The sequence below is a fragment of the Gnatocerus cornutus genome, unplaced genomic scaffold (assembly GCF_029298725.1).
Source record: "Gnatocerus cornutus isolate USDA-ARS CGAHR unplaced genomic scaffold, icGnaCorn1.1 ctg00000023.1, whole genome shotgun sequence".
NCBI classification, from domain to species: domain Eukaryota; kingdom Metazoa; phylum Arthropoda; class Insecta; order Coleoptera; family Tenebrionidae; genus Gnatocerus; species Gnatocerus cornutus.
The window spans coordinates 3170655-3185372 of record NW_028275375.1 but is presented as its reverse complement, the minus strand read 5'-3'; the positions used below and the strand labels follow the sequence as shown (position 1 = coordinate 3185372).

The 14718-nt window shown below is 38.2% G+C and overlaps 3 protein-coding genes across 4 annotated transcripts in view; 1 reads left to right on the top strand and 2 right to left on the bottom strand.

Moving 5' to 3' along the window:
• Positions 1 to 6656: 6656 nt before the first annotated feature.
• On the bottom strand, positions 6657 to 7046 carry LOC148166401 (uncharacterized). The gene is made up of 2 exons (XM_088049266.1): positions 6938 to 7046; positions 6657 to 6889 (listed from the first exon to the last, which is right to left on the bottom strand). Exons 1-2 carry the CDS (start codon positions 6960 to 6962, stop codon positions 6690 to 6692), a joined length of 225 nt encoding a protein of 74 aa, XP_087905392.1. The 5' UTR covers positions 6963 to 7046; the 3' UTR covers positions 6657 to 6689.
• Positions 7047 to 10259: 3213 nt separating this feature from the next.
• On the top strand, positions 10260 to 11514 carry LOC148166400 (uncharacterized). The gene is made up of 3 exons (XM_088049084.1): positions 10260 to 10739; positions 10787 to 11285; positions 11339 to 11514. The coding sequence occupies exons 1-3, from the start codon at positions 10709 to 10711 to the stop codon at positions 11394 to 11396; spliced, it is 588 nt and encodes a 195-aa protein (XP_087905210.1). The 5' UTR covers positions 10260 to 10708; the 3' UTR covers positions 11397 to 11514.
• Positions 11515 to 11523: 9 nt separating this feature from the next.
• The window catches only part of LOC148166399 (ras association domain-containing protein 9-like), a 43585-nt gene continuing 40390 nt past the window's right edge, over positions 11524 to 14718 (bottom strand). For both annotated transcript variants that reach the window (XM_088049082.1, XM_088049083.1), the window contains 6 exons: positions 13414 to 13595; positions 13236 to 13361; positions 12966 to 13189; positions 12675 to 12894; positions 11736 to 12628; positions 11524 to 11689 (listed from right to left, as the gene is read on the bottom strand). In XM_088049082.1, coding sequence (XP_087905208.1) covers positions 12134 to 12628; positions 12675 to 12894; positions 12966 to 13189; positions 13236 to 13361; positions 13414 to 13590 — 1242 coding nt within the window. In that variant the 5' untranslated portion in view covers positions 13591 to 13595 and the 3' untranslated portion in view covers positions 11524 to 11689; positions 11736 to 12133. The remainder of the gene's footprint in view (positions 11690 to 11735; positions 12629 to 12674; positions 12895 to 12965; positions 13190 to 13235; positions 13362 to 13413; positions 13596 to 14718) is intronic.

Sequence of the window (14718 nt, the reverse complement as noted above, 5' to 3'; positions counted from 1 at the left end):
TAAATGGGGCGAGATTACAACCCTCTGACGGCTGGTGGAGACAAACTTGATATGGGGGATTTATCAGTGAATTTTTCTCTATTTTTTGGGTCTAATGCCATTGGGGTACATTTTCGACTTTTCACATTTTTAGAGGGTGAATATAAATGGGGCGAGATTACAACCCTCTGACGGCTGGTGGAGACAAACTTGATATGGGAGATTTATCAGTGAATTTTTCTCTATTTTTTGGGTCTAATGCCGTTGGGGTACATTTTCGACTTTTCACATTTTTAGAGGGTGAATATAAATGGGGCGAGATTACAACCCTCTGACGGCTGGTGGAGACAATCTTGATATGGGAGATTTATCAGTGAATTTTTCTCTATTTTTTGGGTCTAATGCCGTTGGGGTACATTTTCGACTTTTCACATTTTTAGAGGGTGAATATAAATGGGGCGAGATTACAACCCTCTGACGGCTGGTGGAGACAAACTTGATATGGGAGATTTATCAGTGAATTTTTCTCTATTTTTTGGGTCTAATGCCATTGGGGTACATTTTCGACTTTTCACATTTTTAGAGGGTGAATATAAATGGGGCGAGATTACAACCCTCTGACGGCTGGTGGGGACAAACTTGATATGGGAGATTTATCAGTGAATTTTTCTCTATTTTTTGGGTCTAATGCCATTGGGGTACATTTTCGACTTTTCACATTTTTAGAGGGTGAATATAAATGGGGCGAGATTACAACCCTCTGACGGCTGGTGGAGACAAACTTGATATGGGAGATTTATCAGTGAATTTTTCTCTATTTTTTGGGTCTAATGCCATTGGGGTACATTTTCGACTTTTCACATTTTTAGAGGGTGAATATAAATGGGGCGAGATTACAACCCTCTGACGGCTGGTGGGGACAAACTTGATATGGGAGATTTATCAGTGAATTTTTCTCTATTTTTTGAGTCTAATGCCATTGGGGTACATTTTCGACTTTTCACATTTTTAGAGGGTGAATATAAATGGGGCGAGATTACAACCCTCTGACGGCTGGTGGAGACAAACTTGATATGGGGGATTTATCAGTGAATTTTTCTCTATTTTTTGGGTCTAATGCCATTGGGGTACATTTTCGACTTTTGACATTTTTAGAGGGTGAATATAAATGGGGCGAGATTACAACCCTCAGACGGCTGGTGGGGACAAACTTGATATGGGAGATTTATCAGTGAATTTTTCTCTATTTTTTGGGTCTAATGCCGTTGGGGTACATTTTCGACTTTTCACATTTTTAGAGGGTGAATATAAATGGGGCGAGATTACAACCCTCTGACGGCTGGTGGAGACAAACTTGATATGGGAGATTTATCAGTGAATTTTTCTCTATTTTTTGGGTCTAATGCCGTTGGGGTACATTTTCGACTTTTCACATTTTTAGAGGGTGAATATAAATGGGGCGAGATTACAACCCTCAGACGGCTGGTGGGGACAAACTTGATATGGGAGATTTATCAGTGAATTTTTCTCTATTTTTTGGGTCTAATGCCGTTGGGGTACATTTTCGACTTTTCACATTTTTAGAGGGTGAATATAAATGGGGCGAGATTACAACCCTCTGACGGCTGGTGGAGACAAACTTGATATGGGAGATTTATCAGTGAATTTTTCTCTATTTTTTGGGTCTAATGCTATTGGGGTACATTTTCGACTTTTCACATTTTTAGAGGGTGAATTAAAATGGGGCGAGATTACAACCCTCTGACGGCTGGTGGAGACAAACTTGATATGGGAGATTTATCAGTGAATTTTTCTCTATTTTTTGGGTCTAATGCCGTTGGGGTACATTTTCGATTTTTTACATTTTTACAGGGTGAATTTAAACGGGGCGAGATTACAACCCTCTGACGGCTGGTGGAGACAAACTTGATATGGGAGATTTATCAGTGAATTTTTCTCTATTTTTTGGGTCTAATGCTATTGGGGTACATTTTCGACTTTTCACATTTTTAGAGGGTGAATTAAAATGGGGCGAGATTACAACCCTCTGACGGCTGGTGGAGACAAACTTGATATGGGAGATTTATCAGTGAATTTTTCTCTATTTTTTGGGTCTAATGCCGTTGGGGTACATTTTCGATTTTTTACATTTTTACAGGGTGAATTTAAACGGGGCGAGATTACAACCCTCTGACGGCTGGTGGAGACAAACTTGATATGGGAGATTTATCAGTGAATTTTTCTCTATTTTTTGGGTCTAATGCCATTGGGGTACATTTTCGACTTTTCACATTTTTAGAGGGTGAATTAAAATGGGGCGAGATTACAACCCTCTGACGGCTGGTGGAGACAAACTTGATATGGGAGATTTATCAGTGAATTTTTCTCTATTTTTTGGGTCTAATGCCATTAGGGTACATTTTCGACTTTTCACATTTTTAGAGGGTGAATTAAAATGGGGCGAGATTACAACCCTCTGACGGCTGGTGGAGACAAACTTGATATGGGAGATTTATCAGTGAATTTTTCTCTATTTTTTGGGTCTAATGCTGTTGGGGTACATTTTCGACTTTTCACATTTTTAGAGGGTGAATATAAATGGGGCGAGATTACAACCCTCTGACGGCTGGTGGAGACAAACTTGATATGGGAGATTTATCAGTGAATTTTTCTCTATTTTTTGGGTCTAATGCCGTTGGGGTACATTTTCGACTTTTCACATTTTTAGAGGGTGAATATAAATGGGGCGAGATTACAACCCTCTGACGGCTGGTGGAGACAATCTTGATATGGGAGATTTATCAGTGAATTTTTCTCTATTTTTTGGGTCTAATGCCGTTGGGGTACATTTTCGACTTTTCACATTTTTAGAGGGTGAATATAAATGGGGCCAGATTACAACCCTCTGACGGCTGGTGGAGACAAACTTGATATGGGAGATTTATCAGTGAATTTTTCTCTATTTTTTGGGTCTAATGCCGTTGGGGTACATTTTCGACTTTTCACATTTTTAGAGGGTGAATATAAATGGGGCGAGATTACAACCCTCTGACGGCTGGTGGAGACAAACTTGATATGGGAGATTTATCAGTAAATTTTTCTCTATTTTTTGGGTCTAATGCCGTTGGGGTACATTTTCGACTTTTCACATTTTTAGAGGGTGAATATAAATGGGGCCAGATTACAACCCTCTGACGGCTGGTGGAGACAAACTTGATATGGGAGATTTATCAGTGAATTTTTCTCTATTTTTTGGGTCTAATGCCGTTGGGGTACATTTTCGACTTTTCACATTTTTAGAGGGTGAATATAAATGGGGCGAGATTACAACCCTCTGACGGCTGGTGGAGACAATCTTGATATGGGAGATTTATCAGTGAATTTTTCTCTATTTTTTGGGTCTAATGCCGTTGGGGTACATTTTCGACTTTTCACATTTTTAGAGGGTGAATATAAATGGGGCCAGATTACAACCCTCTGACGGCTGGTGGAGACAAACTTGATATGGGAGATTTATCAGTGAATTTTTCTCTATTTTTTGGGTCTAATGCCGTTGGGGTACATTTTCGACTTTTCACATTTTTAGAGGGTGAATATAAATGGGGCGAGATTACAACCCTCTGACGGCTGGTGGAGACAAACTTGATATGGGAGATTTATCAGTGAATTTTTCTCTATTTTTTGGGTCTAATGCCGTTGGGGTACATTTTCGACTTTTCACATTTTTAGAGGGTGAATATAAATGGGGCGAGATTACAACCCTCTGACGGCTGGTGGAGACAAACTTGATATGGGAGATTTATCAGTGAATTTTTCTCTATTTTTTGGGTCTAATGCCGTTGGGGTACATTTTCGACTTTTCACATTTTTAGAGGGTGAATATAAATGGGGCGAGATTACAACCCTCTGACGGCTGGTGGAGACAATCTTGATATGGGAGATTTATCAGTGAATTTTTCTCTATTTTTTGGGTCTAATGCCGTTGGGGTACATTTTCGACTTTTCACATTTTTAGAGGGTGAATATAAATGGGGCGAGATTACAACCCTCTGACGGCTGGTGGAGACAAACTTGATATGGGAGATTTATCAGTGAATTTTTCTCTATTTTTTGGGTCTAATGCCATTGGGGTACATTTTCGACTTTTCACATTTTTAGAGGGTGAATATAAATGGGGCGAGATTACAACCCTCTGACGGCTGGTGGGGACAAACTTGATATGGGAGATTTATCAGTGAATTTTTCTCTATTTTTTGGGTCTAATGCCATTGGGGTACATTTTCGACTTTTCACATTTTTAGAGGGTGAATATAAATGGGGCGAGATTACAACCCTCTGACGGCTGGTGGAGACAAACTTGATATGGGAGATTTATCAGTGAATTTTTCTCTATTTTTTGGGTCTAATGCCATTGGGGTACATTTTCGACTTTTCACATTTTTAGAGGGTGAATATAAATGGGGCGAGATTACAACCCTCTGACGGCTGGTGGGGACAAACTTGATATGGGAGATTTATCAGTGAATTTTTCTCTATTTTTTGAGTCTAATGCCATTGGGGTACATTTTCGACTTTTCACATTTTTAGAGGGTGAATATAAATGGGGCGAGATTACAACCCTCTGACGGCTGGTGGAGACAAACTTGATATGGGGGATTTATCAGTGAATTTTTCTCTATTTTTTGGGTCTAATGCCATTGGGGTACATTTTCGACTTTTGACATTTTTAGAGGGTGAATATAAATGGGGCGAGATTACAACCCTCAGACGGCTGGTGGGGACAAACTTGATATGGGAGATTTATCAGTGAATTTTTCTCTATTTTTTGGGTCTAATGCCGTTGGGGTACATTTTCGACTTTTCACATTTTTAGAGGGTGAATATAAATGGGGCGAGATTACAACCCTCTGACGGCTGGTGGAGACAAACTTGATATGGGAGATTTATCAGTGAATTTTTCTCTATTTTTTGGGTCTAATGCCGTTGGGGTACATTTTCGACTTTTCACATTTTTAGAGGGTGAATATAAATGGGGCGAGATTACAACCCTCAGACGGCTGGTGGGGACAAACTTGATATGGGAGATTTATCAGTGAATTTTTCTCTATTTTTTGGGTCTAATGCCGTTGGGGTACATTTTCGACTTTTCACATTTTTAGAGGGTGAATATAAATGGGGCGAGATTACAACCCTCTGACGGCTGGTGGAGACAAACTTGATATGGGAGATTTATCAGTGAATTTTTCTCTATTTTTTGGGTCTAATGCTATTGGGGTACATTTTCGACTTTTCACATTTTTAGAGGGTGAATTAAAATGGGGCGAGATTACAACCCTCTGACGGCTGGTGGAGACAAACTTGATATGGGAGATTTATCAGTGAATTTTTCTCTATTTTTTGGGTCTAATGCCGTTGGGGTACATTTTCGATTTTTTACATTTTTACAGGGTGAATTTAAACGGGGCGAGATTACAACCCTCTGACGGCTGGTGGAGACAAACTTGATATGGGAGATTTATCAGTGAATTTTTCTCTATTTTTTGGGTCTAATGCTATTGGGGTACATTTTCGACTTTTCACATTTTTAGAGGGTGAATTAAAATGGGGCGAGATTACAACCCTCTGACGGCTGGTGGAGACAAACTTGATATGGGAGATTTATCAGTGAATTTTTCTCTATTTTTTGGGTCTAATGCCGTTGGGGTACATTTTCGATTTTTTACATTTTTACAGGGTGAATTTAAACGGGGCGAGATTACAACCCTCTGACGGCTGGTGGAGACAAACTTGATATGGGAGATTTATCAGTGAATTTTTCTCTATTTTTTGGGTCTAATGCCATTGGGGTACATTTTCGACTTTTCACATTTTTAGAGGGTGAATTAAAATGGGGCGAGATTACAACCCTCTGACGGCTGGTGGAGACAAACTTGATATGGGAGATTTATCAGTGAATTTTTCTCTATTTTTTGGGTCTAATGCCATTGGGGTACATTTTCGACTTTTCACATTTTTAGAGGGTGAATATAAATGGGGCGAGATTACAACCCTCTGACGGCTGGTGGAGACAATCTTGATATGGGAGATTTATCAGTGAATTTTTCTCTATTTTTTGGGTCTAATGCCGTTGGGGTACATTTTCGACTTTTCACATTTTTAGAGGGTGAATATAAATGGGGCGAGATTACAACCCTCTGACGGCTGGTGGAGACAAACTTGATATGGGGGATTTATCAGTGAATTTTTCTCTATTTTTTGGGATCACTGCGACCGGGGTAGATGCTGGATTTTTACGATAACGGTGATGAAAAAGGCGGCAGCACAACCCCCTTTGATTATCCCTTTTCTGTATATTTTACACCAAAGTATTGATTGTTACAATGGGAGGTTATTATTCCAAAGTCAAATTGCCATAAATTTGAAAGAAAAGTAGCGAAATCATGAAAATACCCACGAAATTCCAGAATTTGTCTGGTCTACTGTAAAAAAAGCCGAGTGCTCGTTGTGTTGCCTATGTTACGGCGCAACCAAAAAGCCAATCCCAAGCTAACTTCAACGACATTTGCAATTAATATTCCTGAGGAGCTAAATACAAACGATGGTATCTACAGATACTATTTCATTGTATCGACGTTTCCGTTTTCTTTGGCGTTTCCGGAGGGCAACGTATTCAATGATTGGAATCAACGCGAATTTATTTGGCAAAAATTTCAACATTTGCAAGTACATTCGCATTGGTATTTTCCTTCAGCAGTCTTCCGGGCGGTTTCCGGGGTGCATTTGCAGTCGCAGGTGCAGTTGGCGGAGGACGTGCGCTCGCATTTGCAGATGCACTCGCAGTCGAATTGGCCCTCTGGCGTCTGAAGGGTGCACATTTTGGTGAAGGTTTCGGTCGAGCCTTCGGAGGAACCTGAGAAAAATGTTATTATTAAGGGAATTTTTAGGGGGTTTTTACTACTTTTGCAGCACGTTTGGCTTGACATTGTGAAAGCGGTGAATAACGCGTGTGGGTTAGATAAAGCGCTTTCTTGTCACTAGGAAGTAGAGGAAAGAATGGATAATGTGTTGCCTAGATTCATTTTTATAAGCAGCCCACGGCACCGAGTGCAGATGGTGGAGTTTCGTGTCGCGTGCAAGGTCTACAAAAATCTATGGATTTATCTTATCACAATAATTATTTATAATATGGATATCTAATAAAAATGCAAACTCTAAATAATCTTTTCTTCGAATTTTAAAATTAATGTGACGACTTGTTAGATCCGGTGCCTCCAATTAAGTAATCCGAATTGTTAATCGCTAATTGTTAAATTCAGGAGTTTCATTAAAATGCTCAACGACTCATTTCCTGTGACTAATGTAAGACGGTCTGCGAATTTTTTTCATGAGGAATAAAAAATGGGTTGTTTGGTATTTTCCAGGTAGATTTCAATCATCGATTGAGTATGTTGGAAGAGCGGAAAATGCGCATAAAGTGGAAATATGACCATATGTATTTGAAATTATTGGAAAATATGCAAAGATATGTAAGTGTGTCAGTAGATTCGTGGTAACTTTCAAACTTCCTTGGGTTTCTCAGTCTTTTCTTTGGATTCTTTGAATCTCTTACCCAGTTTAACATTTTTGCTTGATTGTTATTAAAAAAAATACTTACGAATAGATTGTTAGAATTTATAAAAAAATTGAATTCTGCATTTTGCAAAAACTTGGATTCTTTTTTATGAAATCGCCGGCTTAAGTTGTTGAGTTGCTAAGTCTATTTTGGGCTAATATGCAATTTCGATTTTATAAAAAGGACAACAAAAAAATTATTATTTCAGAATTTATAATTTTATTTTCAATTACCAAATTTAAAAGTGATTACAATTTATATATCTCCGACAAAAAAATTCAAAAAGGAATCCACAACTTAACGACTTAAATTTTTCGTTTGTTTAGATTTTTTATATTCTTCGGGTGCTTTAGGTTCTTTGTACACTTTTTTCCAGAATTATTTGGAATACCACAATTTTTGAAGTTTGCTAAATGATTGAACCTTCTTTAGATTCTCTCTTTATTATTTCGAAAGCTTCTTTAAATTCTTTTTGAGCTTTTTTTTACATATTCCTTAAATACTTCTTTAGATTCCTATTTTAATTATCTTCAAATTCTTTGATTTCATTTATAAATATATTTTTTCTAGATTATATTTCGATTCTTTCTCCACTTTCTTTAGATTCTTTAAATATTCTCTCGTTTATTTTTACCACTTCAATTTATTATTTAGATTTACTTGTTTGAGCATTTAGTTTGTTTCTTTCTTTGATTCGATTTTCTCTACATAAAGATTCTCCAGTTTCAATAGATTTATTTTATTAAAATATAAACATTTTCTCTAAAAATTTGTTTATATTTTTTTTTCTCTTTACATTTTCCCTGTACACTTAAATTTTTTTTAATGCTTTTTCGATTTTTTGTACTTATGATCTTTACATTTCATCTCTATTCTTTCTAAAATCTTCCGAGTTTATTACATATTTTTTATTCCTTCGTGTCTTTAAAATCAATCATTCAAATGAGATAAAATTTAGGCAAAATTTAACTCGATTTACTGTTTTGCCTCTATCGCTTTTAATTTTTTTATTCTGAGAATTCTTGCATTTGTCTCAGATTTTGAAGACATCACCACGATTTTGTTTAAATTTTCTAAACTTTCCGTAGATTTTCTAAATTTTCTATAGATACATTTTTTTCGATTTATACCTTATTACTTTCTTTACTTTCGAGAAAACGAGCAGGAAAATCTACAAATGAAACTATAAATCTCAAATATTTGTGTCAGCGGAAAATATGTAATTTTAAGGCGCCTTTCAGAAATTGGGCCCCCGGACGCAAGCGTTTCTTTTTTCACTTTTTTTATGTTTCGAATGTTTGCACTTTTTTACATTCACACTTAAGAATTTCAAAGTTTTACATCTATTTTTGAAGATGCTTCGAAGAAGTTTCTCTGATATTTAAGACCGCCTTGAACTGTGAAATTAAATTTCTCTTCTACAAGTAGATAAAAAAGCGTATTTTGGGTTGTCTATATTAATTAATTAATGTCATTAATACCAATTTTTAAATTTAATTTTTACATTAACTAGGTTATGAGTGTATATTGCAAGTATTAAACCTTTTTGTTTTCAAAATAAAAATCATTACACAGCTCAAGTACGATTTATTCAAAATTAGTGTAAAAAGCACGAATTTTTGTGAGTGTAAAAATTCGCATTAAAAATAGGCGGTCCAAACCAATTATGATTTGGATAGATTTCCATCTTTTTTTTTAATTTCTGTTTTTTCTGTTATATTTTGAATCTTTATGACCATAATTACGTCAATAATTTAAATAAACCTTAAAAAAACCAGCCATTTTTTATATTTTTTTGAAGTGAAGTTTTTGAGGTGAAGATATTGTTTGGCACTTCTTTTTAGATCACAAAACACCAACTTTCAAAAAAGGTACTCAAAATTAATTTGAATTTGTCGCGCAATGTTAGTGTTATTGAAAAGGGAAAAACACATAGTTTACAGTTTTTCATCGTAAATAACTCAGAAGTGAAAAGGAAATTTATACATATATTTACCAACGAGTTAGTTACAAAACTTTGCCGACGAACGTATTTTGAGAAAAATAAGAAAAAGGAAAATGTATTTTCTGGCATTTAATAGAAGTTGAAAGTGCAGAAACCCATAAAAAATCGTTTATTACTGTGGTTTTTTAATGAACGATTTGCGAGCAAAAATCGTGCGTTAATGACCCCCATTACTGAACTTTAGACGGAAATGTGAATAAACCGTGTTGAAGTAGTATCACTGCTTATAAGTACACAAAAACACAAAATTCTATTATTTTTTAGATTTTTTTTATTTGATTGATGATTCTGCAGATTCGGAAATTGCGTATAGGAAATCTCTTTTTAATTTTTTTCTCTATTCCGCGTTTTTGTGTCTCGATTGCTAATAAAATTAGTTAACGAGTCGTGTCATTCACAAACGCTCGTGTGCTAAATGAGAGTACCGTGTGCAACTTTATATTTTTGTTTTGATGATTTCATTCACGTAAGCGAGACGAGCATTATTAAGTGATAACAACTTGTTTGTCATGAAGCAAATAAATTGAGTTTTATTGCCAAATAAATAAAACTGATCGCTAAACATTCGCAGTGGCAAATTTTTATAACTATTATGAATGTTGAGGAAACATTTTACTTTTAATTTATTAAATGTTCACATATTTTCCTCTTTTATTTATTTTCGTTGTATAGAAATAGTAACGGTGAGAGACATACCAATCGATGTAATGCGTGTAAGAAAAGTAAGAAAAAATATGCGTAGGCAACAAACACGGCAACACATAATCAGTTTGAAGCTAACGGTGATGAGCAGTTTTTTCAAGAATTGCTAAATGATGAACTGCGGTTGGTCTTCAATCCCCCTTTTTGTGCCATCATTCTTATATTATCCAATTTAAAATTAGTTAGAACGGACGAATCTAATTAAGTTAATTCCAGGTGACAAAAAATGTTTTATTGCGGCATTAAATTGAAACCCCAAATTAATTTCGAAATTTAAGTTTCATTCATCACACATTTATTACTCTCAAACCTTCTGGAATATTTTCTTTAAGATAAGACTAGCAAATTAACTCACGTCACAACGCCATTTGTTTATATAAAACCGCCCAAAAACTTGCGGTGAAGACAAAATGAGTGCCTCTGAAGATGACATTGCTGCAGGTAAAATCCTCTCTTGTTTTAGTTTCGTTTTGACTTTATTTTTCTAGAAGCGGGACGTTTGTCAGTTAGTGAGAAAAAAGGAAGTGTTGCAGAAAGCGACGCTTCTTCTGCATCATCGAAATGCTGTTGGATGAAAAGCCAAGCGTGTCACCCGTACGGTTTTTATCCTGTCTTCTTCCCTGCTTTCTGTATGCCACCGAACTGTTCTCACTGCACGCCATGTAAACCTGTAACTCCGGAGTGTCCTTTCTGTGCTAAGAAAAAGGAGGAGGAATCTGAAGAGAAGTCCTGCGAGTGTTGCCAGGCGGGGAAATGTGAATGTTGCAAGAGCGGGAAAGAGTGTGGGGAGGAGAAAGAGAGTAGCAGCGAGGAGGAGGAGGAAGAAGAAGAAGAAGAAGAAGAAGAGGAGGAGGAAGAGGAGGAAGAAGAAGAGGAAGAAGAAAAAGAGGAAGAAAAACCGGAAGAACCCGAACCAGAGCCAGAAAAAGAGGAAGAAGAAGTGAAGCCCGAACCCGAGAAGAAAAAGAAGAAAAAGAAAAAGAAAGAGTAAATTCTCATACCAACTACTTAGTTCTCCATCGTAATTTGACTTGTTTTAGAAACGATGGTGGCGTTTCTGTAGCAAAATTGATTCACCAGTTTTCTAAGGACGTGTGATAATGATAAGAGTTGCTTCACACATCTGCAGAAAGTAGTCAGATTTAACACGTTGTAAACAATCTTGTTTATTGCGTTGCATAACTTATTTATGAGAGTCAGGAGAATGTCAATAAAAGTACACAAATAAATCATTGGGGAATTTTATTCATTCGCGCTGCTTTTTTTACAGCACGATCCAGCATTGTCACTCGCTCCACCTTCTTTCTTACAACAAGGCGCGTTGGTTTTATTCTTACCGCAGCCACATTTCTTCTCAGCTCCTTCGGGTTTTGAATCCTCGGACTTCGGATCTAAAAGAAGAAAGTTAAGAACAGGCAAGGGGGATTTTTAGGGTACTTTTGCTGCAGGAGTCACCTGGGGGGTCCATGCTTGCTGCTTCGTCACACTGAGCAGACGACACAAATTAACTGTTTAAATTAGATTAGATAAGAGAATTGGGGCTGAATATCGAATTATTGACTTCGATACTTGAATTTGATTGATCTATTGAAGGGATCTGACTCGATTCTTAGTCAAATATTGGGTCATTAGTATAGGCAACCAGTAAAACCCCGCGTTATTGCTTGTCGCAGCCTCAACTTCTTTGGTGGTGAAAACAACCCCTCATAAAAAACATATATTTACGATCAAATGACTAACAATTTTCCAACATAAACACGTGAAATTGTCGATAAAACTATTAGGTACAAAATATTTGGTATTAAATTAATTAGTACTTAGAACATGTCGAATTTCTACACTAAGGTATCTAACAACTCTTTGGTATGCGAATAATAAGAATTACAACTATTTTCGGCGCTGTGCCTCTGCCTCTTCGTGCTGCACATCAACGCCTGCAACATCTCATACTCTTGGTCCTCATTAGCTAAATCTTTGTGTAAATTCTCCAGGTGGTGCCGCCTGTTCATGAGCATCTCCATCGTCTCTTCGAGCACCACCTCGTTGTGCTGCATCTCGCACGCGCTCTTCGTCATTTCCGTCCTCAGGTTCGTCAACGCTTTCGCTAGATCTTCCGTGCTGCTTTTGTGCTTGTCGTACTTCCGAAGATTGGCGTCTAACCTGACTAAACTTTCTTCTTCTCGGAGAAGACGTTTGTTGAGTTTGGAAATTGACTCGAATAGCTCTAGTTGTTCTCTCATAGTCGCTTCGCTGACTGTAGAACTCGTGTCGTCGTCTTTGAGGTCTTTACTGAACTCCTCGGAGGACGGCGAAAATCGCTCGAAAGAGGTCTAGAAAAACACAGTTAACACGAAGAATGAGAGGATTTAGAAGTACCTCTGTGGATCTCGAAGGTTTATTGGACTGCTCGCTGTCCCCCTCGGTCATAACTCCACTGTCGCTGTTCTTGTCGGCGCAGAGATTCGCCTGGCTTTCGGGGTCCACAGCTTCAGAGAGCCCCTTCAAGTACGTTTCCAGGAGGTAATTACTCCCGTGTTTCCGCACTCGGGCTTTGTGCGTCTTGTCTTCCAAATACCCGATTTGGTGCTCGCTGTGTCTGCAAAACACACGACTCATGAAGGAAAGGAAATGCAATTTTCCGCTTGGGTTCATCAATTAGGTTCTCACCTCAGTTTCTTCAGTTGTCGCCTAATCACTTCGCCTTGCGCTAAAACTAGTTTAAGTAATTCTTCCGTGCTTGACGGCTGCTTTTCATTTTGTAAAGCATGCAGTCTCTTCGGATGGATAGTCTTCCAGGCGCTGCGATCCGACCATGTGCTGGCGTCCGATCGACAACGCGTTCTTCGGCTCGGTGGTCTGTCGTACTTGATCCTCCTGAGCGAGATCTTCACCTGCGAACAATGTAAGATTGATTTGACGCGTTTAAGTGGGGCTTACTTCAGGTTGAGCGGTTCCCCAGGCGTTCCAGATGTCCAGGATGGCGGATTGGTGGTCCAGGGGCTGCTCCACGCCGCGCCACCGCTCGGTGATGTGGTACAAGTCGGGGGAGCCCACGTGCCGCCCCTGAGGAATCAAATTAAGACATGGGGATGTTGCGATGTTGAAGGCATCTTACCCGCGTTTCCTCGTCCTGCAGCAGCACCTGGATGACGTCGTTGCAGGTGGTGTCGGCGGTGACGCCAGAGACCCAGCGTTGCTCGCCTCGCACCCAGATGGGCACTTCTTCGTCGCTGCTGGCGCTGTCGTCCGAGTCGTCCAACACTTGTCTTTTCGCGTCTTCCAGCCACATCATGGTATCTGGAAGAATTGAGTTAGTGAACTGGTTTGCTTAAACTGGGCTAATGAAGCGTGGCGGATTTTTATTGTTTTCCGACAAATGGTGGGAACTTGGTTGATAGAGCCGGCGAGCACGTAACGTCTCGCCGGAAACACGTAAAGCTCCTCCTCTTCTCCGCCGCCATCGTTTAACCACTGATTCATGAACACTTAGCTCGGTAGCGCACCTTCATAGAAATTTCTGACACGCTCGGTGATTTGTGGAAAAGGTGTTTTATGGACTTGTTGATTGATTTTTATTTGAACAAATTGTTTTATTTCCCACAGAGGGTTTTTCTCGGGTAATTAAACGGACAAATTGCCCCAGTTTTTGTCTCTCAGCTCACCGATTCCGGGTCAGAATTTGATCGGAAATATTTTTTACTGCCGCAATCGAAGAATAAACTTATTTCAAATCAATTTGTGAGAACAGACCGTGACGAGGATTGAATTCTCTTTAAATATTCCGTTTAAGAAACAGACAGTACCACACCGAGCCTGTCTGCAATGGTAATCGAGTCGCTGGCGCCTTTCTTGACTAGCAATTTATTCAGAACATAAAATTTAAGGTTTCGATATTTTATAGCAATCTCAGTTTTGATTGCTCCATTAATTGCCGCTCTATTAAGTAAATTGGTATTTTTTGAGTAATTTTTTTTTTAAATCACTCGGTATACAGGTGAGAGGCTGTGGACTTTTGATGACAAGTATATTTCCCGTTATCGCGGTATTAACTTGTTAACTTGTTTCAAGATTTTAATCTAGAAGCTACAAACAGAACAAACAAATTCCTGACATGTTGTGACGACGTTTCCTCAACCAATAATTGCACAATTAATTATTTTCCTCCAGGTCTGTGAAAATCACACGGAGATTCTTAAATAAAAACTTCGTGTGTCGTAAAAAAACAATGAAAATTGTTGCTAGAATACATGGAAATTCTTTATTATTATTAAGAAACAGTTTGGAGGAGCAGTTTCAGATTCCCAGCTTCAGGTGGTCATATTTCGAGGTTTCAGGCTCTGATTTCTAAGGTCCTCGGGTTTTCAAGTTCTCAAGCCCTTTGATCATTCCTTTTTCCAGTTTAATTTCGAAATTATTAGAA